At 48.1% G+C, this 27,815-nt stretch overlaps 1 protein-coding gene across 1 annotated transcript; it reads right to left on the reverse strand.

Moving 5' to 3' along the window:
* Positions 1 to 1,287: 1,287 nt before the first annotated feature.
* Positions 1,288 to 18,771, reverse strand: LOC147228880 (vasorin-like). The gene is made up of 2 exons (XM_086157184.1): positions 18,569 to 18,771; positions 1,288 to 5,998 (listed from the first exon to the last, which is right to left on the reverse strand). Exon 2 carries the CDS (start codon positions 5,975 to 5,977, stop codon positions 3,851 to 3,853), a length of 2,127 nt encoding a protein of 708 aa, XP_086013310.1. The 5' UTR covers positions 5,978 to 5,998; positions 18,569 to 18,771; the 3' UTR covers positions 1,288 to 3,850.
* Positions 18,772 to 27,815: the final 9,044 nt, after the last annotated feature.

The raw sequence follows: 27,815 nt of genomic DNA on the forward strand, positions 1-27,815 counted from the left end.
CACGGCTGGGCGAGAGCCAGACAGAAGAAAAAACCGCAATCCCCCCATTTACCTCTCCCCCGAGCTAAAGCGATGCTTACTGGCCTCTGCGACCATGCAAATAAGCTAACTTAGCTTGATAAGATAAACAAATCGAATTACCTTGAAGGGGGGGGGCACAGATTAGCACTCCTTTCTACTCCTTCCTGTCCTTCTTGAGGTAAATGACTTGTGTAGAACATTCCAGGAACTAGCATACTAACCTAACCAGCATGCTAAGCTAAGTAGCAGGCGAAGGAGTGATCAGAGTTGCTTCTTTTTGCTCACAACCAATCAGGCTGTTTGGTTGGCAATATTGGGCTACACCTGCAACCAGGTGTGTGAGTGATTTTGTCCAATCAGCATTTGCAGGAAGCACAGATGAAGTGGGCGGAAGGACAACAAAGTAGTTTCTAGATGAGAAAGTAGTCCTGGGGACATTTGTGACATTAAAACCGATCATAGGATGGTACAAATATCGCGGCTAGTATGATCTACATTACGGTGAGTATTTTAAAATGTTTTTTCATCACCACGGCAACACTAGAAGTTGCCAATAGCAACAGAGTTGCTCATACAGCAGCTACATATCTTCGTCTTCTGGTTTTAGTCTGACTCTTGATTCACGCATCTTTACACTTATTATGGGATGTCACACCACACCACCACGGCAACCCTAGTCTGACTCTTGATTCATACATCTATCATCCAGCCTTCGCTCAAACCATCCGTGCCTTCGCTAACATACTCAGCCCCCAGGATGATTGACAGGATGATGGTTCAATTGCTGATTGGTTGTCGATGTCGAATTGAACTGATCTTGAAAGTAATAAACTGCGTGTGCCAGCCAAGCGGGAGGGAGGATGCTAGCGGTTCCCACTGAGGTTGATCAGCGCACAAAGCTTCGCTTTCCTTTTTTGGCAGCAGTTAACCAACATTGGCACGCTACCACAATGATTGACAGGTCATGGGATCCAAACGAGTACATTTAAAGGTTTTTTTCGCCGAAGTGAGTGTTTGAAGCGGAGCTTCCCGGACTGGAGCCAATTGACCCTCCACCCCTAATTCAACTCTTCCTGACCTTTATGGCTAAGATTCTCGGCAGACGTGGCCAATCCAGCCAGCAAGAAGCTAGGAATTTCCTTTTTTTTTTCCATGGTGAGGTCTAAAAGTGCACGGCGAGGCAGACGGCGGCAGTGAGTCACAGATCCGGAATGGCGTGAAAAAGACACACACGGGAGATAAAAAAAAAAAAAGACGACACAGCCGGCCAGCTGAGGTTATTGTTTTATTTCTCTTTTTCTTTAATACTGCTCTCTCCCTCTCTCTCAGCAATGATTTTCTAGCGAACGCATGAAAACGACTTTACAAACAGACAGGACGCTACAGAAAAAAATACACAAAGAAGATGGGTTGGACTATTTCAAAATATCTGGGAAACCTCCAGATCTAGGACCCACCGGTGTCTGTGTTTACACTGGAGCCCCAAGCCTGGGCCCAGGGCGCTACGTTGTTTTTGGACAGTGCTCAGAGTGGGCGGGGCCGGGGGGGGGGCGTAGTGCATGGATTCAATTATAACACACACACACACACACACACATACACACACACACAGATAACACCCTGATAAGCAAGAGTGTTCTATATTTAAACCCCCGTCCAAATTGATTCTGCACTGATGGCTAATTTCATTACAGCTCGCAGAGTTTCACTTTTGTTTCACCAAACATGACGCGGCGCCGACTCTCAGGCGTGCTCGTTCTCGGCGATGAAACGCCATCTGCAGCGGCGCGGCCGAGGCGCATCTCTGCAAGCCTAGCGGACTCAGCCGCTTGAGATTCCCGAGTCGGATATCTGTGAGAGCGTGCGACATTCCGAGGTCAAGACGGGAAGGAGTAGACGTGCGCCATATTTAGCCGCCCTGCTTCACGTTCTGGTTGCGTGTCGGACTCCGGGCTTCAAAATGTGCCCGATGGGTGTCTGGAGCCTCGGGGTCTGGGGGCGCGGTATCTCGGGTGATAGCGGGCCGGCCGGGCAGGAAACAAAGGGCACGGAGATCCGTTCCATTACCAGGCAAGCGTGCCAGCGCCTTATGTTGGCGAAAAAGGGTTTCCGGAAGGCACAGGGGAGTGGGTTAGATGGAGGCGGATGATTAGCTGGGGAGAAAGGGAGCGGTACAAGAAGAGGAAGAAAGAAAAAGGGGAATGGCTTATGGATGGCGCAGAAGATAGGATTAGATGAAAGCAGATGATTGGCTGGGGCGACTCCTGAAGGGAGCAGCCCAAAAGGAAGAAGAAGAAGAAGAAGGAAAGGGGAAATGACGTCTGTAGGGTGCAGCAGATGGGATTAGATGGAGACAGATGACCCCTGGGGCTGGGCCGACCCCTGAAGGTTGTTGTCAAAAGGAAAACAAGAAGGAGAAGAAGAAGAAGGATGGCTTCTGGAGAATGCTGAAGATGGGGTTAGGAGGAGCCGGATGATTGGCTGTAGTGACCCCTGAAGGGAGCAGGCCAAAGTTAAAGAAGAAGAGAAAGGGAAATGACTTCTGGGAGATTAGGGGAGGGGGCTAGATAAAGGCAGATGATTGGCTGTGGCGACCCTGAAAGGTAGCTGCCAAAATGAAAACAAGAAGAAGACAAACAAGGGAAAGGAACTGGCTTCTGGAGGATGCTGAAGATAGAGTTAGAAGGAGGCAGATGATTGGATGTGGGGACCCCTGAAAGGAAAAGCCAAAAAGAAGACAAAGAATGGCTTCTGGAGGATACAGAGGAGAGGGTTAGATGGAGACAGATGATTGGCTGTGGTGGCCCATAGGAGAAGGAAAACTGCTTTGTAGGAGCTTTGTAGTCTTTACCACGTCCTCTGGGCTGCAAATAGAGTGTCTGAAAGCGGGCGGTCCGGCTCTTTTCACAGGTTCCCTCGGTTCTAATTGGGGGAACCATTTCTGTCCCAACGTTTTTAGAAGATATTTCGGTGCGGCCTCGCGTGCACGCCGGCGCTCCACAAACGCAGCTAGTGTTTATCTTAAAGAGACTCCCAGCTGCTTTTCTTCTTTTAGATCAAATGAATGGATCTGTGCGGGGGGCGTGGTCACGCTCCACCGTTCGTAATATTGAGTAGAAAACAGGGAAAAAGGAAACAAAAAGGCACAGCGAAATAAAGACATAGGTGACATAAACGATGACATTAGTCGGACGAAGTGGACTTCCTGTCACACCAGCGCAGGCGGAGCCCGGCCTCGGTGACCCTTCATGCAGCTCGACCGCTTTTCACAGCAAATTCCCCTCCGGCGGCGCCTCTGGAGAGGGTTCTTGTTTCTTCTAAGATCGGCGGGTTGAAATTCCAATTTTTTTTTTCCCGGGCGCACCCTAGCCGAGGCCTGCCGGGGCTTTCAGTTTTGTTCGTACGGCTTTGCATTTGTGCTTTTTCCGCGGTCCAAAGGCGCCGTCCTCTGGATCCAGCAACAGCGACCTAGGGAAACAAGACAAGACGCCGCCCAATCGGCGCCCGACACAAAAACTTCTAATAGCGAGCGATTGTGTACAGTCAACGCAAGGAAAAGGCACTTCTTGTTCGTTTTGTTTTGCTAGTCTGCTACCAGACCACTGCGGTCAATTGCACTTTCGGTTAGCTTTCACCGGTCGGGGCCACTTCCAGTCTGGCGGCGGGTCGGCACGGCGTGTTTCGGCGACACGCCGTTAAACTCCTTCGTTTGGGCATCCCCGCAGAGGCCGTCCAGTAAGAAGCGGAAACGGAGGATGCTAAGTGCCGCTGTGCCGGGGACGCTCCCTATCTCTTCACCTTCTCGTCAAAGTCTCCTGGAGTGTTGGTGTTAGAAGTAAGACGGTTTCAGAGGCGAGAGGTTGTTGTTGGACGGGGAGTTCCCTTGCATCAGCGGCACCTCATAGTCGAAACCTCCGTTTTGCGGTTGAGGCGTGCGCCGACCGTCCGATTCCGGCTGTTTGCCGGGCAGCGCACCGTTCCCTCCATTTTCCAGGCAGGCTTTGACGCCGTCCGGCTCCAGGGATTCGGGGTCGGCGGGGCCCAGCTCCAGCTCCATTCCTGCCTTGCTCCGCCTCCTGCGCCGCAGGCAGATGATCAAAGCTGCCACCATGGCCAAGCCCAGCACCAGCGCCAGAGCGGCCAGGGCGGGTATTAGCGTGTACGTAAGCTGGTTCTGTGTCTCCACCCGGGGTTCCAGGGACGTCAGTGGAACCCCGATGGTCCGGGCCTCCGTACAGGAGCTTTGAGGTTCTGCGGAGCTGTTGGCCCGGACGGGTGTTCTCTCTCCGAGCGGGCTGGCACACACCGAGTAGGTACAGTTGGGCCTCAAACCGCGCAAGGTGTACTCGGGGTAGGAGGCGGGTACGCTCAGGATGATGGGCCGGCGGTCCGGCCCGGAGAGGTTCCGGTAGGTTAGTCTGATGCCGCGGATGTTTGGCCGCATTTGGATGAAGCGGTGCAGGTCCAGGAGGATGGAGGTGGAGGTCACCTGGCGCGAGCTGATGGCGTCCAGCTCGGCGGGCAGCGGAGGAGGCGCCCCGTCGTCCACCTCAGGGGCTTTGGGCGGCTCGGGCACCTCGTCCACGTTCTCGCAGTAGAGGCCCGAGGTCCCAGGAGGGCAGAGGCAGTCCAACTGCCCCAGCGGGTCGAAGTTGCAGACACCGCCGTTCAGGCAGATGTTAGCGGGGCAGATGTGCTGCTCGTACTCCCCGCTGGTGGAGCTCGGAGAGACGGGAGGCTCAGATGGAAGGGGGTAGCTGTCGGTTTCTGAGAAGAGGGCCTCCTCGCTGGGCGGCGGAGGAGGAGGTATGGCATTGGTGTGCGGGGTTTCAGGGGGCGTCGTTAGCATCGGGGGGACGGGGGTGCTGCCGGCGGGGGAGGCGATCAGGACAGTGGTTGTGGGCGGACATCCGAAGTCTTTGTGCTCCAGCGACGAGAGCATCTTCCCGGCGTACACCAGGGGAAAGTGGCACCGTGTCTCCTCGGGCCTCCTGAGGCTCACATTCTTCTCTTTTAGCCACCCGGGGAACCAGGCCAGCGGGCACAGGCAGATGAAGGGATTCTCGGCTGCCGTCAGCTGCGTCAGCTTGGGGAAGGCGTGGAAGAAACCTTGGGGGAACCCCTGCAGGTTGAGTACGCTGAGGTCCAGCTCCAGCAGCCCCGTTAGCTTCTGGAAGTCCTCTATCCGGAGCTCGCCCAGCGGGTTGGCGGCCAAGCTGAGCTTGATCAAGCCCTTGAGAGAGTCCTGCCGCAGAGCTCGGGGAACCTCCACCAGCTGGTTCATGGACACGTCTAGGTCGTGAAGGTTCCCCAGGGACGCGATGAGGTCCTCATCCAAGGAGACGAGCCCCACAGAGGCCAGCTTAAGTGACTCCAAATGGGGCGTCTGAAGGTCCGAGGACCCCAGTGTCGGAATATTATTGTGGCTGAGGTCTAGAAGCAGCAGCCTCGGCAGATGAAGGGGTGGCAGCTCTGTGAGCTGGTTCCCTTGGAGCTTTAGCTCCAGGAGCATCTCTAGACCTTTGAAGGCCTCCAGGTGGATGCTCTGGATGCGATTCCCGTGGAGATACAGCCTCTCCAGCTGGACCAGCCCGGAGAAGCTGGCCTTGGAGATGTGGGTGATATGGTTGGATGACAGGTCCAAGTTCCTCAGCTTGGACAGCATCTCAAACACGCCGTTGGGAACCTCTGTCAGCTCGTTCTGGCTTAGGTCCAGCATCTCCAACTCCGTCAAGCCCCTGAAGTCATCCTGGGCCAGACTCTGGATCCCGTTCTGGAAGACGTACAGTTGCCGGGTGCCGGCGGGGACCCGTGGCACCGCACCGGCATCTCGGTGGATGCAGAAGATGGAGTCCTCGGCCGTGCAGGAACACTGCGATGGGCACTCGGAGCAGGAGACCAGACCCGAGGAGAAGATGAAGAGCAGGAGGAAGAGGAGCAGGAGATGAGGAGGCATGGTGACGTCAGGCCCGGAGCCCTGAGGGAAAGGAGCAGAGGGAAATAAACAAGCTATAAATAATTGGAATTTATATGTCCTCCACGCTAACACACACACACACACACACACACACACACACGCACAGAAACAAACTCTTGAAGACCCTGATGAAACCAGGGGGCGACTTGGGACACTTGCAGCGTCACAGTAAACGCGCGTGTGTGTGTGTGTGTGTGTGTGTGTGTGTGTGTGTGTGTGTGTGCTATTTTGTGGTCAAGTAAGAGAGCATGTGACTTTCCCATTCTTCTGAAGCTCCGGGGGCAGCCGAGCTTTTGGCTGCGGTCGGAAACGATAAAGCGGCGCATCCACAAGTCACACCATTTGGGGACATTTGTTGCGGACTGATTTGTAAACCACACACACACACACACACACACATACGCGCACGGGCATGCGGGCAGTTGGAGATGCGCGGTGTACTAACACGTTGAAATCCAGCACCGTGATTGAGTGTGACAGGATCAAACGCATGACCGCAGACCGGCTGGAGCCCCTCGCACACGCGCACACACACACACACACACACACACACACAAACACACACAGTGCATGGACACACGCCATAAGGACGGAGTGAGTGTCATTCTGAAGGTCACAGATGTGACGCTGCCAAAACAAAATAGTTTCACAATTCTAAAATTTTTAGGGTTAAAGCTATTTTTTTCTTTTTAATTTGAAATCATGTCCAGGAGCTGGGGGGGGGGACTGAAAAATGGCCCCCTGCAAATTGATTAAGGCCGGAGCTGTTCAGTGACCTCGACTGACACCAGACAGTTGTACACAACAAATTAGTGCATGGTTTTGCACGTCACTTCCTGTTTACACCCAAAAGTTGTCCTCCCTCTTCACTTGCAACGATGGAACTCGAGCGAAAGGAAACGTTTCAGTGACCTCGGTTTCTTTTCCACTCGAGCTCCGTCAACAAGGCGTCTACGTTTGATTGACAGCTCGGTGTCAATGCGCGATGCTAGCTGCTAGGACGCTGTTGTTGGTAGCATTGCATGCTAAGCTAAGGGGTGAAAGGATCTGTTTACTGAAGGGCTCACGCAAACATGGGTGGGCTTGTCCTTAAGTGAAAATTTGGACCGGCCATGATTGACACCTGTCATCTAACATGATTGACACCTGTCATTCGATGCTTCACACTATGGCATTTCCCTGCTACCGAAAGGCGTTTGTCTAGTTGCGTGTTGATGGTCGATGGTCTGCTCACACATGCACACACACACACACACACACACACACACACACACACACACACACACACACACAAACACGCACTCACACATACACACACACACACACACACACACACACATAGACACCAGGTTTATGTGTTCCCTGTAAATTACGCAGCTTGTAATGCAGTGAAGTTTTACCAGATGAAAACCAGGATTTAAAAGTACTGGTCTGTATGTGTGTGTGTGTGTGTGTGTGTGTGGGTGTGTCTGTGTGTCTGTGTGTCTGTGTGTGTGAGACCGGGTCACCCCATCACAAAGCCAGCACGCTGCTATCGACCATATTTAATACGGCAGGCAAAACACAATCACAATGAAGCATCTCCGAAACCCGCCTGTCTCACAAAGTCCTCGTCAAAACAGAAACACACCCGTCGGAGCCACATGAGGCGAGTCACACACACACACACACACACATATACACAGTGAACATGCTCAGTCCGAACACAGCTGGATCCCGTTACCCACAATGCACTGCCGCCATCCCTCACTGTGAGGCAGAAAGAAAGACCGAATAAATCTCTGTCCCCCCGCCGGCAAGAGAGAGGTGAGGGAGGAGGACGGAGGGAGAGAGAGAGATAGAGAGAGAGAGAGAGAGAGAGAGAGAGAGAGAGAGGGGACACCGGAGAAGAAGAGAAGTGTGGAGCACTAAGAGGAAGGAGAGACCAACATCTGGAGCCTCACCCTGTAGCCCGTCTGCAGGACACACACACTGTGTGCATGTCTGCGAGTGTGTGTGTGTGTGAGAGTACTTTACATGAATGCTATAAAAGTAAAAAGCACAAATATGAAGCAGTACTTGATCCAAAGGGAGTCTCAGCACTGGAGCCTGCAACTGTACGTTTGGACATATTCTGCAGTAAATCAAGCTTTAGCACAAGATTATTGCTTTTTTTAACATTACATGTATTAATTTATTTATTTATGCTCAAGTCAGACTGCATAGAACACACCAAATACCCCTGTGAAGGACAAATTAAAAAATTGGGTCATAAGTCACGTATAAATAAATATGAGATAATTTGCCAGTAGAAGAAATAAATGAGATTTCCTGGATTTCCACTTGAAGGAAGTGGGCGTTAGGAATGTTCCAATGCTTCCAATGTTGGGGGGAGGTGGGGGGGGGGCAAGGAGGAAGCTCGAAAGAAGTCAATTGGGGGGTGGGAGGGGGGGTCTCATAAAATGTCCACGGGGAGATGACTTCATGTCCAATGAGGGTAAATAAAAGAGGAGTTAGTAGTACAAGCCGAACTTTTAGACCCCCCTGCCCCTCCTCCCCCCTGCAATGGAATCTCCCGTCACCTCCTGCCTGCAGAGCTCCAGGCATAAGAACCCCTGGACTCCCCGGAACTGAGAGCGTGCACACATATCTTCATGGGGATGTGGAGGCACATGCATCACACACATACAAACGCACACACACATTGCCTGGAGAGACCCCTCTAAGAGGGCGGAGACTCATTTTGAAGGAAAAACCTAAAGAAGTAAAACTCTAATGGCTGTTTTACAGCTCTGGGGATCCGACGTGATACTCCCAGATGTTCTTCTACAGTTCTGTGTGTGTGTGTGTGTGTGTGTGTGTGTGTGCGCGCGCGCGCATGCGATGCACAGATTGTATAATCATGTACTTGGTTTGTTTTATGGTTAAAATCAACCAAAAAGGCCTCGGACTTTTACATCGGTCTTTTTCTGCATCTGCTTGTAATTATTTATTTACCAATGCGCTCCACAGTGGTTCATTCATCTCTACATGTGTGTGTTTGTGTGCGTTTGTGTGTGTATGTTTGCGAGCTGCTAACTGTTTTGCAACGTCAAGCTTTTCCAAAGTAAAAACAAAGTGGCAAAAACAAGAACGGATGAAGCCAAAATTTGCATTTGCAAGTTTGTGTGTCTTTGTGTGTGTATGTGTGTGTGGGTGTGTGGGCATGTGTGGATGTGTGTGTGGTTGTTTCCACTGCATTGAGACCGGACAGCCGTTCCTGGAGGCCGTGACTACTAATCTCTGCTTCCAATTCATCCATAAATACTAATGAAATGAATTAGAAACAAAAGTAAAACAGCTTTTGGGCGTTCAATGTTTTGTGGTCAACTCGGCGCCATGGCAACCGTTGTTCGCTCTCTATCGGGATCGTCATCTGTTCGGGTTTAACTCGACACCCGTCTTCAGTTTGATTCATTCTGGAAAACACACACAAACACACACACACACAAGTGTGATAATACTTACTCTCAATCCGGTTTTATGAATTTTTCTGCTAAAAATTCTTGCTTGAAATTAAAACGTTTTTAATTTTTACCTTTAAAATAATAATATAATAGAAATCTTTAATACAATTGTATGGATGAGTAAATCAAATTCATTATACCGTATTTTCCGCACTATAAGGCGTGTCGTAAGCGTGTCTCTTGAAAGGTGCCATTTTGGGGTCTTTATACACACACAAGTGGTGCGGGACTGGAATTGCCCTTTACCGTTTTTGCCGCTGCTACTTCAGCAACGCCCCCTGACTACAATAGCCATAATTAACCAATATTGACCCATATATAAGGCGCATCGGATTATAAGATGTACTGTCGGTTTCTGAGAAAATCAAAGGCTTTTAGTTGTGCCTTGTAGTGCGGAACATATGGTAAGCTTTTCCTTTGTTTTCTTCTTCATTCTTGGTTGTTTCCAGTTGACTGTTCCACTTTTGCCTCCATGAATGAATGAATGAATCTTGTTCACCACATCAGGTCATATTACGTTTGATGTCCTGAGAACATAGAAACAACCAGCTGGAAGGAGCGCGAGCCCTGCGGCTATACGGCCCCAGCAAGTATTTTTAGCTGTCGTGCGGAGGTCGGAGGTCAGAGTTGAGAGGACAGAGGTCAAAGGACAAAGGAAATACTGTAAACTCAAAACCTTTGACCAAGTGTCACAGAACAACAGTTCTGCAGGATTGAGGCCAGTACTCACCAGCACTGTGGAGGAGTATCATGAATGAATACTATAGATGAATACTAATGACCAGTACTGACAATTAGTATTGTGAATCAGTACTATGGGTCAGTAATGTGGACCAGTACTGTGTACTACCACTGTTTCTCTGTACTGTGCACCAGTATTGTAGAGTTGTACTATGGTTCGGTAAAATGGACTAGTACTGTTGCCCAGTGTTGTGACTTAGTATTATGGACGAGTTCTCAGTCTGGCCTTGGCGGTTGGATTTCGAATAAACGGCATTAGAGCAGGATTTGGGCGTATTGACAATCACTCATCACCCGACAGCGTCCTTGTCGGGGCGACGCCAGGGTGTGTCGTGGCGTCTCTAAGGAATGGCAGCGATGACGAACATGTGGCGCAGCGTCCAGGTGCGCCGCCGCTGCTCGTCTCACCTCGCACCAGCTCCGTCGGTGGGGGGTGGGAGACACTGGGGGGATGAGGAAGACATCCTTGACTTCTTACCTCTGTCTTTACTGGGATTTATTACAGTGAAAACTCAGCCAGAAGTAATTAGGGTTGTTAAGGCGCTTGTGCATGTGTTTTACATGTGTGTGTGTGCTGTTCTTGAGAAAGAATGACAAAAACCTAGAGAAATGTCGGGGGGACACAAATGATTTTTTACATCTTTTTTAAATGCAGATAAAGTGGATTCATTTCTGAAATTTTTGTCTGGAATATTTTCCAGAATTCTGTTCTGGGATTATTTCTTGGAATAGTTGTCAGGGATTATTTTCTGAAATTCTGTTCTGGGATCATCATCTGGATTTGTTGTTAGGCATTATATTCAGGGATTATTTACTCATTTCTAATATTTCCTTGCTTTTCTGGCCAGCTCTTAATTGAATTTTAGTTTCTGGCTGATCTTTTTACATCTTCATCCAACCCTTTGCTGACGGTTAAAGGTCCTGTTTATCCCCAGAATATCAATAGTCAATCTTCATCTGGGATTAAGAGGGGGGTCTTAAAGACACGTCTGTTTTTATATCCCCCTTTATTTTAATACTTTCTTTCCAAATATTAAACTGTGACTTTGTTAACATTGGATCCACGTGAGCATGCCGTCTGAAATCGACAAAACAAGCAAAAAAACTCAGATGATTGAATCTTTTATAAAATTACAAAGATGGCAGTTAGTTTTCAAAAACAAGGTTCCTGGTTGAGGAGGAAGCCAAAAGAAGAGGATAAAGGTGTTTTAGATTTTTTTTTAAAATGTTTCCAAATGCCCCTTTCAATCGTCTCAGTGTTCAATATGTCCAAATTACAAATTGTCCAAATTGTTCCAGATTAACTATTAAGCACTTTGTATGTCAGATATTTTCCCTAGTCCACCTGTCAATCCGCCACATGCGGAATTGCGGCTACCAAACCTAGCCGCGCAAACTGGTTAGCATCCCCCCCCCGGGGGGGGGATTTGGCGAGCCAAGAACAGCACACTTACAAACACACACACACACACACAACCTGAAGCACGCTGAAAATCCTCTGCTAACTGTCCCCCTGCTGCTGGATCACCTCATTAACCCAGCGCTAGGTCAGGAAGTGTGGACAGATTTACCGCTGAGAGAAACTGCCAGTGAGGACGTGAATGCGCGCGCACACACACACACACACACACACACACACACACACACACACACACACACACACACACATATTTGGCAAATGAGTTCAGAAAACTATGAAGGCAGGAGGAATGGGAGATGCTGGGAAGAATTAGCAAGAGTGGCGAGTGTGTGTGTTTGTGTGTGTGTGTTTTGTTCTGCGTCGGTAGTTTACTTTGTCACTTATCTGTTTACTTAAACTCCTCACAGATCCTTTAAAGTAAACACACACACTCTGTTTGTCGCACACACACACTGGCAGTCATTCCTGTGTCTGCTGGACAAGGGAATCAATTAGTGCGTACTGAGCTGTGTGTGTGTATGTGTGCATGTGCGTGCGTGTGTCTGTGTGTGTGCATGTGTGTGTGTGTGTGGTGACCTTGGCTGGTTCACGGAGAAAACAAAGGCTGTGTTTTTTTTACAGCAGAACACACACTAACACACACTAACACACCAAAAGCCTTTTCCCTCCTCGCCTTATGTGCGCGGGCGCCTTTATTTCCGCAGCTTCCGTGTCCCGCTGGTAATCGGAAAAATCCGAAGATGCAGAACTGATTTCCGATTTGGATCAAGTAGATGGTTGTCTAAAAATAGCCCTGCGGGTGGATTGGGAAAACGCCAGGACTCTGCATGGAAATCATCCGATACTCAGTCAATACTGTCTTATTGGCTGTAAACTGTTACGATAGCTTTAGCATTAGCGTTCACCCGTTTTCTGGTGATGTTATGGCGTTGGGGATTCGTCTCTCCACCTTGCCGACTCTCTTCCAGTTGTTTCTTCCACACCATGATTTACGGCTACGAATCGCTGCCACGTCCCGTGGTAATAATTAAAAGCATGAGGGGATTAAGAATCAAAAAGCGTAAACAGATTTGTTAATGTGCAGACAATGTTTTTTAATATGTTAAAATCATAGAATTAGCCAGTATTAGCTTGAGCAGCCATCGAAAATTTGTCACGACCGCAATCCCTAGCCGGCAATCACTCCGAGCTCCATCCCGGGGCCTCCGCCACGTGGAAACCCCGAAGCCCACTATGCTGCAGGACTGAATTAGCTCGACCGGCGAGGTGGCCTGGGCCTGAAACCCGTAACGCACACTCCCTGTCGTTAGACACGGATAACACGCTTACCGAGATTCGCCACAAAGCAAAGGGGAGTTGTCTTCCGCCCACGAGTGATGGCAGCGCTGATACAAATACAGTACAAGTACTGACTGGGGGTGCGAGGGGTCAGAGGTCACGCCGGCACACCGCCTCAGCTTGCGTGCCGAAGAAGGAAACGGCCACGACCTGCTCCCCTCACACGCCAGGTGCCAAAAAGCGGCGTGGAAAATTAGTTTGTAGGGATGCTTGGAATGAGGGGGGAGGACTGCGCTGTTTTAACACACACGCACACACACGCACACACTCCCACAAGAACCACAAGTGACCCACTTTTGATTTTTGACGCTGATAGCGTGAATTCCACCGGCCTTTGGCAACAAGAAAAGCGATAACAAAGAAGAAGAATGTCTCTCCTTATTAGGTTCAGAAATGGTATGGTCCTTCAGTGGGTAAAGGAAGTCATCTGTCTTTAACAGCGTCGAGTGTCTGTACGACATTCATTTTTTAAAGCAGGAATGGCACTGCATCAATTTCCAAAAGGGCAGTTGACAAAATCAGGAATTGCTAAATAGCTACGGTGTGGCTAAGTAGCATAGCTTATATAAAGGAGTAAACAGCGCAAATAAACACAAAGTAAACACAAAAAAATGTGCAAAGTAGGGCTGCATCATTGAGTTGGCATGCAGTCGCCGGCTAATGTAGTAGCGAACAGGCTGGCAACAGGTTGACTCTTTCCATTGGCTGTAGCCAATGAAAAGAGTCAGTGTGATACATCTCATTTTTCCCAAATCTTGAATGTGCTGACAGCAGTGGTGGCGTGGAGGTGGACGGAGCCCAGCTAATGTTGCCCAGCTAACAACCCTCAGGAAGGTTTCTGAGTTTGGCAAGGTTTTTGTACGTGATACAGCTGAAATATACTTATTTTATTGCTGATTTGAACTCGCTCAGTAGGTGTCATGCACAAAGTGCTCTTTTATTTAAGGGGAAGAAAAGCATTTTAATGCCACTTGCACAATTTGTTTAACAAACTTTGTTATGAAAATGTATCATGTTTTTTTTATTGTTCGGGTTAAAATACTACATGCACACCTTCATTGTCCTCCTCAATACTGCAATACTTCAAGTACAGGAAGTGTAAGGAACACCTCAACGTCAGGGGAAATGGGCAGGAAATCAATTTCTCCTTTTCTTTCTTTCTTCCATCGCTGCCCCTGCCAGAGATTAAATCAGTTTCAGCCGCTCCCCCGCCAGAGGCAGCACCGATCGTGAGGGTGAACCTGGCCGAAGGTCGAGCCGCGAGGTCGGAACGGATTTGCGCGTGTTAGCGTGGACCGCGGCTAAAGGGGAGCTAACACATAGGTATGCATATACGAGGGGGGGGGGGGCTTCTCGCTGCAGATACCTCGCCATGTTTCTCCGCGTGCAGGACATGAGTTGGGGCTTACGTCGGATTATACCAAATCTTATAAAAAGGGGGTGGGTATCTTTGCAGGTCACGTGATGCAGATCCATAGGAACTTTTGGCCAATATAAATAAAGACTAGGAAAAACAATGCTGCCCTCCCCGGCTTGGGGACAAAATTATGGGGTGGAAAAAAGGCAAAAAAAAAGAAACAGAAAACAAACAAACCAGCTGACGCTAATAAGAAGTCAGTTGTTGTTTTCTTGGCCCGAGCAAATTACACTAATCGCCGCTGACCGGCATCTCGCTCCCGCACAGCTGCTTCCCCTTTGAGTAATTGCCGCCGTCAAAGTTAAACGCCGGGGGGAAGCGGGCTAGAGGGGGTGCCGGCCGGTGAGTTCGGACGGCGATCCGCGAAGTTTCCCGTGAAATCGCTCTCGTAAATCCTCAAAGATTGCCAGAGGCGTAGCAGCCGTTGGCATGGCGACGCCTCCCTTACCTTGATGTTTCGTTGATACCCAATACATTTATTGGTAGGTTTCTGAATCTTGAGTGTGATGCAGCTGCAGTTTGCTTTCAGGTGCATGATATTTGGTCCACACACACACACACACACACACACACACACACATCTTTGCATTCTTCAAGCTGTCATCAAGTCATGACTGGATTACAGCTAATTGGTCTGTTGGACGTCAGGCGGTGTTTATCAGTGTTTCCCCCCAAAAATTAGGTTGGCCGCCTTTATGATTAATTAACTATTAGTCATCATTCTCATCTTCCTGAGTTCAGGCCCGGGGAAGCAAAAGCCGATCCCAGGGATCCATATCAGGGTTTCTTGATTCGAAGAGGGATAATCTGGATTATGAATTCAAATCTCCTTTTTTTTCCTGCTCGGTCAGTTTCTGGAGGCAGCCGTTGGGTTGACTGGCGTCCCCTCTGGCTCCTGACCCATTAATCCCCCGTCAGCCGCAGGACTGGACGTGCCCTTTGATCAGTGCCATTCTTCCGTGTTCCTTCAGCAATCGGGATTAGGGCTGCGTTTGTGGCAAATACGCCTCCAGACTCGGGCTGTCAAAGAGGCCGCTGCTCTTTAGATTGACTTTTCCTGGATTACTGGCGGCTGTAATCTCGTCCAATAGCCGAATCATAGATTAACTGTTAATCCCCTCTATTGATCGGCTCATTTGTGAGGTTTTTGGGACCAAGACAGGGACCGCCGTGGTTAGATTGTGAGCCAGGCTCAGAGTTGGAGCACAGAGAACAGATTAGATGGTGAGATAAAGACCTCCGGGATTCGGGTCAGGCACAGGAGGTCCCAGAATGGGGGGTCCTGAAAACACTGTCTGCAGCAAAACATCAACAAATCAAACAGTCCCGTCGTACACGGAGATATGAAGACGTCCGGGCCGGAGGGTTGGGCTAATTTCAATAGAAAAGGGATATTTCTGTGTCTGTCTCTTATTATCAGCAGAAATTCAAGCATAAACACGCACACAACTTTTAAATATTCAAACATCTCAGATTACCAGATGTCGTGATTCTTCTTCCAGCTCTTGTATATATAGATATTTTTAAAGATGGGGCCGTTCCAAAATGGAGTTTCAACGAGGGGGGGACAACAAAACGGGCGAATATGGACCTGCACATCAGAGGGTTTGCATGACAACCGCGCGACAAAAGGAGGAAATGTAATACAGCACCTGGGTTCACACACACACACACACACACTGCATTCCCCAGCGTCTGAGCCGTAATCCCCCGCACGTCAAGACTCGGACGGCGCCACTGCCACTGCCGCCGCCGCCGCCGCCGCCGCACACGAGCAGCGAGCGTATCACACGCGCCGCCCGTAACAAACACCGGCCTTCCCACGCCTGTCCTCACCTGTCGTGCCATCGACGTGCTCAGAACATGGCGGGTCCGGACCCCCGGCCCTTTGAAGAGCTCAGCAGGGCCCCCAGGCTACTGTCTGTGTGTGTGTGTGTGTGTATGTGAAGTGGAATGAGGGCTCTTGAATTGGGATGAAAGGGTGTGTGTGTATGTGTTAGGACTTTGGGGAAAAAAAAAGCTTGGAAAAGGGGCTTAGACAAACTGAGCTGGAAGGCAGAAACACACACACACACACATGCACACACACTCACACACACACATACCCTAAGGGTAACCTTAGGATTACGTGTCAAGTCAGGACTCAATGGCTTCCCGGTGAAGCTCCTGATTGGCAGCTTCCCCCATCACGGGCTCTGACAGGAAGAGGCGGCTCGATCAGGGCTGATCAATCAATTGCTAAATCATGGGTCGTCTTCTTTCTAAATCTGTATAAAAAAAGCATGTTAAAAGCACTTACATTAGCCCAGCTAGTTATTACTTTCTAGCCATTAGCAAAATAGGTTGTCAGCTAGTACTAGCTAGTCATGAAACTATCCACTTTAGCTTGTATGTCAATGAATTGCAGGGTTGTCGCTAACCCAGAAGCTAACTTGTCCCGGTTCAGTCACCGATGTTAACCTCTGACCTCTCACACACATATACACACATACACACACACACGCACACACATACGCTAACACGTCAAGAAACTCTTCATCATCCTCAGACTTTGGCTTCTTTCTGCTGTAAGTTTCGGAGCACAGCCCATCGCACGTGCACTAATAATCCACCGTTCATTCCAACCAAATTTGTTAGTCCAACAGGCCAAAAACCTGAGAATACACACCGCATCTCATGATCCCACGGGATGTCGGGCCAGTGGGTGATAACTGATTCTCAGAGCAACAATTGGCGTAATAATACCGGCCTGTTATTCAATAATCTGAGAATATAAAGTCTTTTTCAAGCGATGATTGAGTGATGCTTTTCCCTAAGTGTCAGTGAACGCACCGTTCACAAGCCGAACGGCGGCACCTGAACGCGGCGTCCAGTCGTTTGATGGACAGAATGAAAATATGGGGGGGGGACTCTCTGTTGACCAATAGAAACACAGCGTTCGGAGTCATGTGACCTTTTATATGGGGGGTTGAGGAGGAACAACAGCAAAGTTTTTTTCAAGTCTACTCAGCCTGTGACCAACATCTGACCCGTGTGTGTATGTGTGTGTGTGTGTGTGTGTGTGTGAATGCGTGCATGCGCACGTGCACGTGCATAACATCAGAGCACCGCGGGGCACACTTAAACCACTCTAAGAGGAGAGGATTTTTAGCTAGCGCGGATGATAACAAGCAAAATCATGCACACACACACACACACACTCAATCCTCTTCACCTTGTACCTCTTAACTTCCTTCACGGGGTTATTAACTCTCTGATTGGGGAGGGGGGCTTTCCTTAACCCCCCCACCACCCTATTTAGTTGTCATGGTGGCATGACCCGAACACTTATTAGCTGACCCTTGGGATTAGTCCAAGCTGCAGGGGGGAGCGGTGGATGGGGTGAAAGGAGGGCTGGAGAGGTGGAGGGATGGAAGTGCGGAGGGATTGATGGAGCGATGCATGGGTGTAAGGAGGGCTGGAGGGGTTAAGCCTCCACCTGGAGGTGCTCTGCTGCAACACAGCGCAGAAACTTTAATTAAATTGCTGAGACACCAAGTCAGGAATGTTTGCTCTCTCTTTTCTCTCTCCTTTCTTTCCATCCCTCCCTCCCTCTCTCCTCTTTTCTTTCCATCTCTCTCTAACTCTCTGCCCCACTCCTGCTTCTATCCCTCCTCTCTCTTCCCCCACACACTCTCCTAACCCACGCACACGTGGACCCGCGGACAGTCCCCCCCCCCCCAACACACACACACACACACACACACACACACACACACACACACACATACACACCTCCTGGACTCGTTAGCTCGCTCGCACTACCGGCGTCGTCGCCGTGGAAACCGCCCCCCCCCCTTCCCAGTTGGCTCCCGGATCGATCGATGGATAACTTGTCGTAGGATGACGTCACTTTTCAATCTGATCGTAAATAATGACCAAAAATATAGCAGATTAGATTATCTCGGATTAGATTACCGGGTTCGAATCCCGCGTTCCTCTTCCTGCTCACAAAGACCCGGGAAAAACTTAAAAAAAAAATGCACGGGAGAAGTTTTCACGTGTGGAGTTTGCACTGACACACACACATACACATGCACATGCACAAAGACACACGCACGCCCGGTCGTGCGTGTTGAGGCGTTACAACCGGGTCCCCGGCAGGTGCCGGAGTCGGGATTAGGGCTCACCTCGGCTCGGTAATCCCGTTTCAATCCACTCGGGTTTCCGTGGGCGTCCGTGGGTGCGCGGCCACAAGCCGGTCCCCCCCCCGCCCCTCCCCCGCCCGCGGATGACTCGAACCGGGAGGCGCGTCGTCCAGGTCCGGTTCCGGTTCCGGGTCCGGGTCCGGATCCGAGCTCCGGCGGAGTCCAGGGCGCGCGGTCGACTCCGCAACAGCGCTCATTGAGACGAGGGGGGGGGTTTAAAAAGAGGCGGGAGCGCGCAATGCGCGGCCCCGACGCCGACGGACAGCCCCCGTCACTCTCTCACCCTAATCCCGTGTAATCTGTAATTTCACTTGAAATAAACCCTGTTTCCGGTAGAGAGCCTCTTCTACACTCCAATGCAAAGACTTTTTCTGATGTGTATAAAAACGTTTTTTTTACACAAATATAAATATAGAAATATGCTGTCTGTTTACAAGTGTGAATGGAAGTGGCTCACGGCGCCCCCTAGTGGCGCCCCGTGGAACTCCTATGGGGGAGACAATTCCTTTTTATGTTTATTTTTAATCCGCGTCTACAACACCTGGATGCACCGGATTTAAAATCATATTAGTATACATGCATGCTTGTGTATACATGTTATATTCATATATTTTTTTCATGGTTAATGGGTAAGGGCATGTGTGTGTGTGTGTGTGTGTGTGTGTGTGTGTGTGTGTGTGTGTGTGTATACTACTCAAAACATAAAGGGAACACTTAAACAACGGGTTTAACTCCAAGTAAGTCACACTTCTGTGAAATCAATGAAATGTCCACTTGGGAAGCAACACTGATTTATTTTGCTGGTTTTAAGGACATTACATCAGTTGGATCGGCCTATAGTGTGTTTTAACACTTTCATTTTGATTGTGACTCCAAATCCAGACCTCCATGGGTGAATAAATTTTATTATAAGTGATAATATGTTTGCGATTTTGTTGTCAGCACCTTAGTGTTCCCTTTATTTTTTTGAGCAGTGTATATATATTATTATATTATATCTATACATATATATGTGTGTGTGTGTGTGTGTTTCCCTCAAGCTGTCAGTCAAAGCCAGCTGATACAAACTCGGGCCCATCTATATTACATGTATATATTTTTTTTCTTGGTCAATGGTTGAGGCTCCATGGAAACGGTTGCAAACAGTGATCACTCCATGGCACCCAAACAAATAAGACAAATAATCATTCACCCTCTCCTTCACATATGATATAGAGATGTGGAACCATTCACCCTCTCATTCATGTCATTTAGAGCCATCTAACCATTCACTCATCCACGCATCTGGATAATCGTGTCATATCATGGGCAGTGGGCGTGTGGACGTGTCCAGCGATTAGCCTGCACCGCCAGCGTCAGCCAGACTGTCCTCAGCTGTGGACAAGGATTGTGGCGCCGCGGTGGCAAAAGGGAAAAGTTTCCCATCTGGTTAGATCATGTGATGGGCTCCTGTGCGCGTGCACACACACACACACACACACACACACACACACACACACACACACACACACAAACGCACACACGCATGTGCACGCCACTCCCCTCCACGTCCTCACCACAAATCAAGCGGCAAGCGCAGCGCCAAGTTTGGCTTTGCCGCCGGATTATAATTAGTATTTTTATATTGTTCTTTCCAGCTGCGTAGCTTCTCGATTGAAGACCGAGATTTCAGTCGCGGCTCAATCCAGGAAATAATCCCGTGGCGCCAGAGGTCATGAGAAGAGGGATGTGGACATTTAAAAAACCCCATTACCCGTGGAAACCCAAGCAGAGCAGAACCAGGCCTCCATTATTTCTCTATTCTCGCTGAACAGGCCGCAACGGCGTGGAGGAAGTGACGCTCGTGTCGACCCGACTGTTTTTTTTTACGCCATCATCACACAGGGGAAGGCTGACCTGTAACCTTTGCAACATCTTCATAAAAGTGACTTTAACTTATTACTATGTAACTGTGCTCAGGTTATTACTATGTAATAAGCTAAAGATTTTGCTCATTATTGTAAAAAAGTCTCTGCAGGAAAAATATAACACAACACCGAAGCACGTTAAAGTTGCCCTGCACGCATGTGAGTGAACACACACACACATATGTGCACATGCATGCACGCAGACACATTCTTGGCACCTGTGAGTCTAAAAGGAGACAGTCAATCAGGCAAGTCACAACAGGAGAGTCTGTGTGTGTGTGTGTGTGTGTGTGTGTGTGTGTGTGTGTGTGTGTGTGTGCGTGCGTGTGTGCGTGTGTTTCCCCCAAGCTGTCAGTCAAACCCAGCAGATGGAAATTCTGGGGCGTGGGGGTCCAGGTCATCAGTGCAACCTGAGCACCCAGATTTTTAATTTAATAATGATAAAATAAATGATTGTTGCGATGCATTTTACATAAATTTTTATCTACAAGTAATTTGGGACAAATTAATTGATTATATTTCTTGGACGTCTTCACCTATACAAGGAAAGTTTGTTTTTTTTTCCCTATTAATGGTAATTTTTCTCACATATTATATACAGTAGACCTTGCGAACACACCTAATCACATACAAATCATCCTATGAACAGCGTTTTAATCAAATTTAAATCGACCTGTGAACAAGCCTTGGTGCATGAACACACAAAAAAAAGTCACAGGCTTTCCGTGTGTGCTACGCCGTGTTGTTTACATCATTACATCGTTCATTGTTGTGTTCTTCTGTAATAACGCTTTTTTGTGCTTTATTCAGTAAGTTAGCCCTCATTATGGCTCAAAAAAGGTAAAAAATGCGAGTACTAGCGTGTGTTAAGAAGAAGTTAATAATTACAGTCAACCTGAAGAAGGAAATAGTTGCTAAATGTGAGCGTGGTGTTCGTTTTACAGATCCGATCTGTACGATCCTGAAGAACAAAGATGTGCTATACAGATGGTTGATTTGGCTAAAGAGGCGACTACATTAACAAAGCAAAGGTCTCAAGCAATGTTCCCTCTAATTTTTCATATATTTGGGCATTCAGACAACCTCGCTTAGCACACTGAGGACCACTGTGAGCAACATTAGATGTGCACGCTGTGGCCACACAGCAGTATCACACCTAGGATCATAACCATTTAGTCCATATTTTTCCATCACAATACTCGCTTACTGCTTTAGCTTCGCTGCATGTTTTGCAGAGCAGACCTTTCTCACTCAAAAAAGAAAAAAATCTCACCGCAGTTTCACCGCTTATTCTTCCATTTGCAAATACTCTGACAGCCATTCCAACTTAAAAGAAACCGCATTTCTTTTCTACTTTGGTTTGGTGAGTGGGCATATCACATTCACTGCCCGCTCGTTTCGCCATGATAAGGGGTTAGCATTTAGCATTAGCGTCACTTAATTCCGCCACTCTGTTATTATTGTTATATAGCGTGTATGGGCAGAGCAAGTGCACGAGTACTGTCAATGCCGTGATTGGTTGCGTAATTTCATTGCATCATATGATTGGCTGGACACCTGTCACGCACAGAGTTACACAGCAAAATGATACAGAAAAAAATGTTATGTATCTAATTCATTGTGCGCCCACTGCGCTGGATAGGTTTTCTTGTGCATTGAGAGTGTGCGAGCACTGCATAATTGCGCAGTTGTGCAGCTTGGAAGGAGCATTGATCCCAAGTCTTAGAAGAAGTAGAAAAGTTACCGTTAGTTTGGATGAATGACAGACATCTTGCTGGAGATAGTGTTAGCGTTAGCATACGTCAGAAGGCTTTACTTTTGCTGATTTAGTGAAGGAAAAGTAAAAGTGTTGGCAAGACGAGAAAGAACAACAGAAACTCAGTAATAATTTAGGTTATCTTCAATTCTTTTCCGTGTTTTTGCCACAATTAAACCCATAAAAAGTTTCAAAAGATGGCAGTAGGTTTTCGTGGCTGAGAAGGGATCAGTTGGATTTACAATGATTTCAGGGGGAAACATTAGTGAACATTTTGGTTTGTGAACCAAGTCAAAGAATGAATTAAATCCGTAAACCGTGCTTGCAAATAATTACTCATATCCTTTAGAGCGACACAGAGGCTGAAGCGGTTAGCTTTCGGCTTTGCAGCAAGAAAGTCTGGTTGGATTCCCACCGGTGGCCTTTCTGCCTGGAGTCTCCACATTCTCCACGGGTCTGCGTGGGGTTCCTCCGTGCTCTCTGTGCTCCTCCCGCTGCCCAAAAACATGCAGGAGCTTCACTGGAGATCCTGAATGCTAAGATTGCATGCAAATACATATGATAGTTATTACTTAATGACAAAAATACTTGTCAGTTTATTGTATGTAGTGATTCTTTACAATAATTAAATCATCTGTTGGTGGCCATGTTTGTTCTGCTAAGACAGTGGCAGGAACGCCAAGTGAACGTCAGGACTCGATCTATGTCGTCAGGGATGTTTAATATTATGGGCTGTTCCTGAGGCGGGATTCACAGCGGGAGTCAACCACAGTAATTTGGTACAAAGTATTGGAGTATTTTGGTGCAAAGTACCGTGTGGGTGTGAGCGCGGTCGGCGGTGGGAGTGTCGGAGGAGGAGAGTTTATGTGATTCACACAGCCAGAGGGCTGACTGCAGCGGGGAGGGTGACCCTTCACACACACACACACACACACACACACTCAGCGGAAATGGCTTCTGTGTTTATCATATTTACATTTTCCCCAGCGATGTAAGTACAGTAAAAGAGTCGAAAGGAGGCGTTGACGTGTGTGTGTGTGTGTGTGTGTGTGTGGGGACACAAGTGTGTGTGTGTATTTCTCGCACGCAGGCACCGTAGGGTGTTTTTACCTACTCGTTACCAACGCATGAGGGCTGGTGCGGCAGGCTGTCTCAAAGATGTGTGTGTGTTTGTGTGTGTGTGTGTGTGTGGGGGGGGGGTAATATCGCGCTGCTGCGGAGAGAAAAACATGAAATAACACGAAGGAATTCGGGCCTGGAGTAGCTCACCCCGCTGAGTGTTGGGTTCGGAGCCAGGAACCCCGAAGGAACATCAGAACGTCCACGTCTGGGTTCTTTTTCTTCTCCTCTTTTATTCCCATCCAGCTCTTTCTCTCTCCCGCTTTTCATCCGAACAGAGGATTGTTTTTCTTTTCTCCTTTGACTCACTCTGTTTTCCTGTCCCGGATCCCCCACCCCCGTCTGTACGCCCCCGCTGAGCCTCTCCGGGCCCATGTGGATGCCAGTGTAGGTGTGTGTACACGTGTGTGTGTGTGAAATGGTAGCAAGCCATCTGAACATCATGCTCAAAGAATTATGGGGAAAAACGCTCACACACACACACTAAATAGCTGCATTGTCACAGCATTAGCTTTGTTAGCATGAGAGGGCGGAATCTGGGCAGGGAAACCCAACAAGCCCCGCCCACTTTCGATGGTTGAACTCATGATGGACCTATGGTGAGGCCACAACACACACACACACACACTTGCACACACACGTCTCTTCAAGGACAACATTACCATTTATTTTCATCTCTATTCTTCCGCCTGAGTCGACACCTGTTGTGTCTGCAAAAGCCTTTCATATAGCGCACACTTGTCTGTGGGGGTGGACGTGCACGTGTCTGTGTGTTTTTACTTCTTCTGTGACTTCATTGTTCACCTCTGACGGATTTTTGCTAAAGGTCAAAGGTCGCAAGTGGCGTGGGAGAGCGTAGGGGGTCGACAGGTGGGCAGGGGGGTGAGAGTGAAATGGGGGGATAAGGGAGGAAGATGAACAACCGCACGAATGTTACCATGGTAACTTTTACCAGTAGCGAGCTGCTTATAAATGTTTAATAACCACAAATTCACTCTCGTTCAAATTCAACTCGTTCATTTCTTACATTGAGTAATTGGCCGCCAGAGGTGGCCACCCGAGGGTTCAGGGTTCTGGAACAGACACATCAAGATGCATTTGAGAAGGACACACAAATACACACACACACACACACACACACACACACACGCACACACACACACAATTTTTACGGTAGCCTCTTCTCAGTCAGGTGACCCATTTGGAAAACAAATGGCGGCCATCCGACCAGATGTTTGCAGGAATAGTGGAAGAGCGAGGAGTGACACACTCAACTGTGTGTGTGTGTGTGCAAATATGTGCGTGTGTGTGTGTATATGTGTCTGTGTGTGTGTGTGCGCGCAGCTGGCTGTTGACTACTGACGTATTTGTGATATGTCGTTATTTGTATGTGTGTGTGCTGGGGGGGGTCGGGTCACAGCATGAGGCCCTCGGCTGCCGTTTAGTGTGTGTGTGTGAGTGTGTGTGTGTGCTCTCTGAGGTTCTCACAGCCTGCAGAAGGGCTTTTTGACAGGGGCCGTGAGAACCTGAGTGGGGGGGGTCGGGGGTCCTTGTGGTTTTTGGGGAACTCGATAACATTTTCTTGAGAAGGGAAGTGAGAAACCAGACCGAACTGGTTTTCATATTTCGCAGAAATAATCTAGAATTAAAACAATCAGTTTTTATTAAAACTAAAATAATCTGAGTGAGATCAAACTAAATTAGATAATAATCTGAATAAACAAGATGCAGGTCTCTGAGCCATTGACAGATGTGTTGATCATCCCATGATGAACAGAAACACACTTCCCTAATCTCTGCTAATCTCTGTTAATCTATGCTAATCTGAGTTAGCGCTAGTAATCCGGCTCCAGGACAGATCACCTCTCAATTCTCTCCTGTCTGAATTGTCTTCTCCTTTCCTGTCAATCAACAGGCCAATCAAGCGCGCATACACATGCACACACACACACACACACACACACACACACACACACAGAAACAAGCTTCAAAAACACAGTGATGTTTCAATTGAACTGTCAGTCAAAGTTCACTATGAGTTAGTGGGTCAGTGGGGGGTTACAGGGGCGGTTGCCAATAGCAACTGCAGTTTAGCAATAGATGTGATTGATTACTGATTATCATTGATACTGTAGAGAGGAGGAGGGGGGAGGGAATCACAGCAGGTTTCCAAACTCAAAGTCCTGCGGGAGCTGTAGGTTGATGACCCTACGGCGCACACACTCACTCACACACAGACACACGTGCACAAACACACACATACACACACACACACACACACACACACACACACGGAATGTGCAATCCATGATGAGCAGATGATGAGCAATATCCTCTGCTTAAGTGCACATTTGTGTGTGTGTTTGTGGGGGGGCATGTGTATAATCTTTGAATATATATATATTAATACTGTTAAAAATATTTTTGACAAAGTCCTGAAATTGATGCTTTGTAGACGCTGATTGATCACCTGCCTCTGTCTAATTGGACATCAGCTCACAGTATTATTCGCTCATCGTCTGATAATGTGACGGTCGTAAAAGCGCTCGAATTATTATGCCCGCGCCAAAAATAATGTTTGTCCGCGGACTCGACCCCGCGCCACGCCGCGGTTATGACTGCCGCATGACCGCGATAAATCACCCATACGTATTATCAGCTGCTGTTAGCCCTGCAGGCTCTGGAGGGGAGGGAAAATTAGCAGAAGGAAAATGTTTGCATGTTTGGACGACACCTGACTGCGTTAAACCCAGCGCGTGTCCAACAGTGGGATTGCCTCCACTCCAATGATGTCACAGGAAGTCGTTGACTTGTATGCTGAATTACCCGTGATGTCACAGGAAGCTGTGCACTTGATAAGCGGCACAGCCACGATGTCATAGGAAGTTGTTAACTCGCATGCAAACTGGCTATGATGTCACAGGAAGTTGTGGAACACCCCCCCGATGGGTAGTCACGCTTCACCTCTGAATGTCTTAACCGCATTTCAATTAACTTTGTTTTGGATTCCTATTTTGAAAACAGGATACGCATGTGACAAGATGCAGATGTAAATAAAGCATCGTGAGCGGGTGAAAACATATCTGTCTGTGCAGCGAGTCAGAGATTGACGGTGCTCGGAGGGTGTGTGTGTGTGTGTGTGTGTGTGTTTGTGTGATTGATGGCGGCTGTGGTCAGCAGGAGAACAGAGAGCGAGGCCCTTTGGCTGGAGGGATCCTCCCTCATGTGACGGAGGGAGAGCAGATCCCAGTCAGCTGGAGATGAAGGAGGAGGAAGCAGAGCTTGTCCAGCCGTGATGTCTTCTGTTTTGTCAAAGCTCAGCCTGAAACCCTTGATAGCGTCCATCACCTGTTCCTTTTTTTTATGTCAGGTCACGGTGCCCTGAGGTGTTAGAACAGATGAACCCCTGAATCCACATGAACAGCAGCTGGAATCTGCAAGGCTTTTATTTTGAAGGACGGTGGGATCTAAACTTCCCCGTGTTTTATAAATGAACCCTAAATCGTCTAAAAATAAGTGTCTTGCCTTTGGGTTGATCCCCGGCAGGGCGAGCAGCGCAGAACAATACCCGGGAAACACCGCCATCTTGGGGTCAAACGAGGAACTGCACCGGAGCGCCACGTCTTTTTTCAGACGAATTACTTTTGTATTTGTTTTTTATTGTCGATCAGAGAGACAAGATCGAAGATGATATCATAATCCCCGGATTGCCCGAGTGAACGCAAGTTGAAATCTGCTGTTGCTAGGTTCTGGTTCCTCAGCAGGAAACCAGTTGGAAGCGTTCTTTAATATTTTTTTTGTAACCATTTACTTCAATTTAGCATTCCTTCATCATTGTTATTAAAGTTTTATTAATTAACGCATAGTTAATTATATATAATTTTATATATATATATATACATACACACATATATATAGACATTCATATATATCATGATGTAATTTCTAAAGCGGCGCTTCGCCTGAATTCAGGATTTTAGTTGCAGTGATTTGACCCACCGCTAGATGGCACTGTTTCACATCATGCTGACTCCTGATCAGCACACATGTTAATATGGAGCAGGGGAAAGGAACCTTTTCGACTTGGAGAGTCATAAAAGCCAAATATTTATAAATGTATTTCATTGAGAGCCATATAGTATTATTAGCGTATAATGGAATAAATATGTCTTGCTTTTAATGCCACTTCTGGTGCTGCATGGTTTTGTTCGATGTGCCACATTATATTTGACCGTTTCATCGATGCAATTTTATCATTGCATATTAGACATACCGCGGATCCTGCTCTCTCCACAAATGCAAATTCCTCTGTTTACGCACTCTGGAATGCACAGTAATCATCGCCTTTTTTTTTTCAACATCAGGGTTGAAGCAGATAAACTAGTTGGCTATCTGATAAAATTGATTTCTTCACCTTTACAATGACCCAGACATGATCAGAAGCCAT

This window comes from Fistularia commersonii, chromosome 12 (assembly GCF_037954325.1).
Source record: "Fistularia commersonii isolate RoL2024-O1a breed Wild chromosome 12, RoL_Fcom_v1.0, whole genome shotgun sequence".
Classification (NCBI taxonomy): Eukaryota; Metazoa; Chordata; class Actinopteri; order Syngnathiformes; family Fistulariidae; genus Fistularia; species Fistularia commersonii.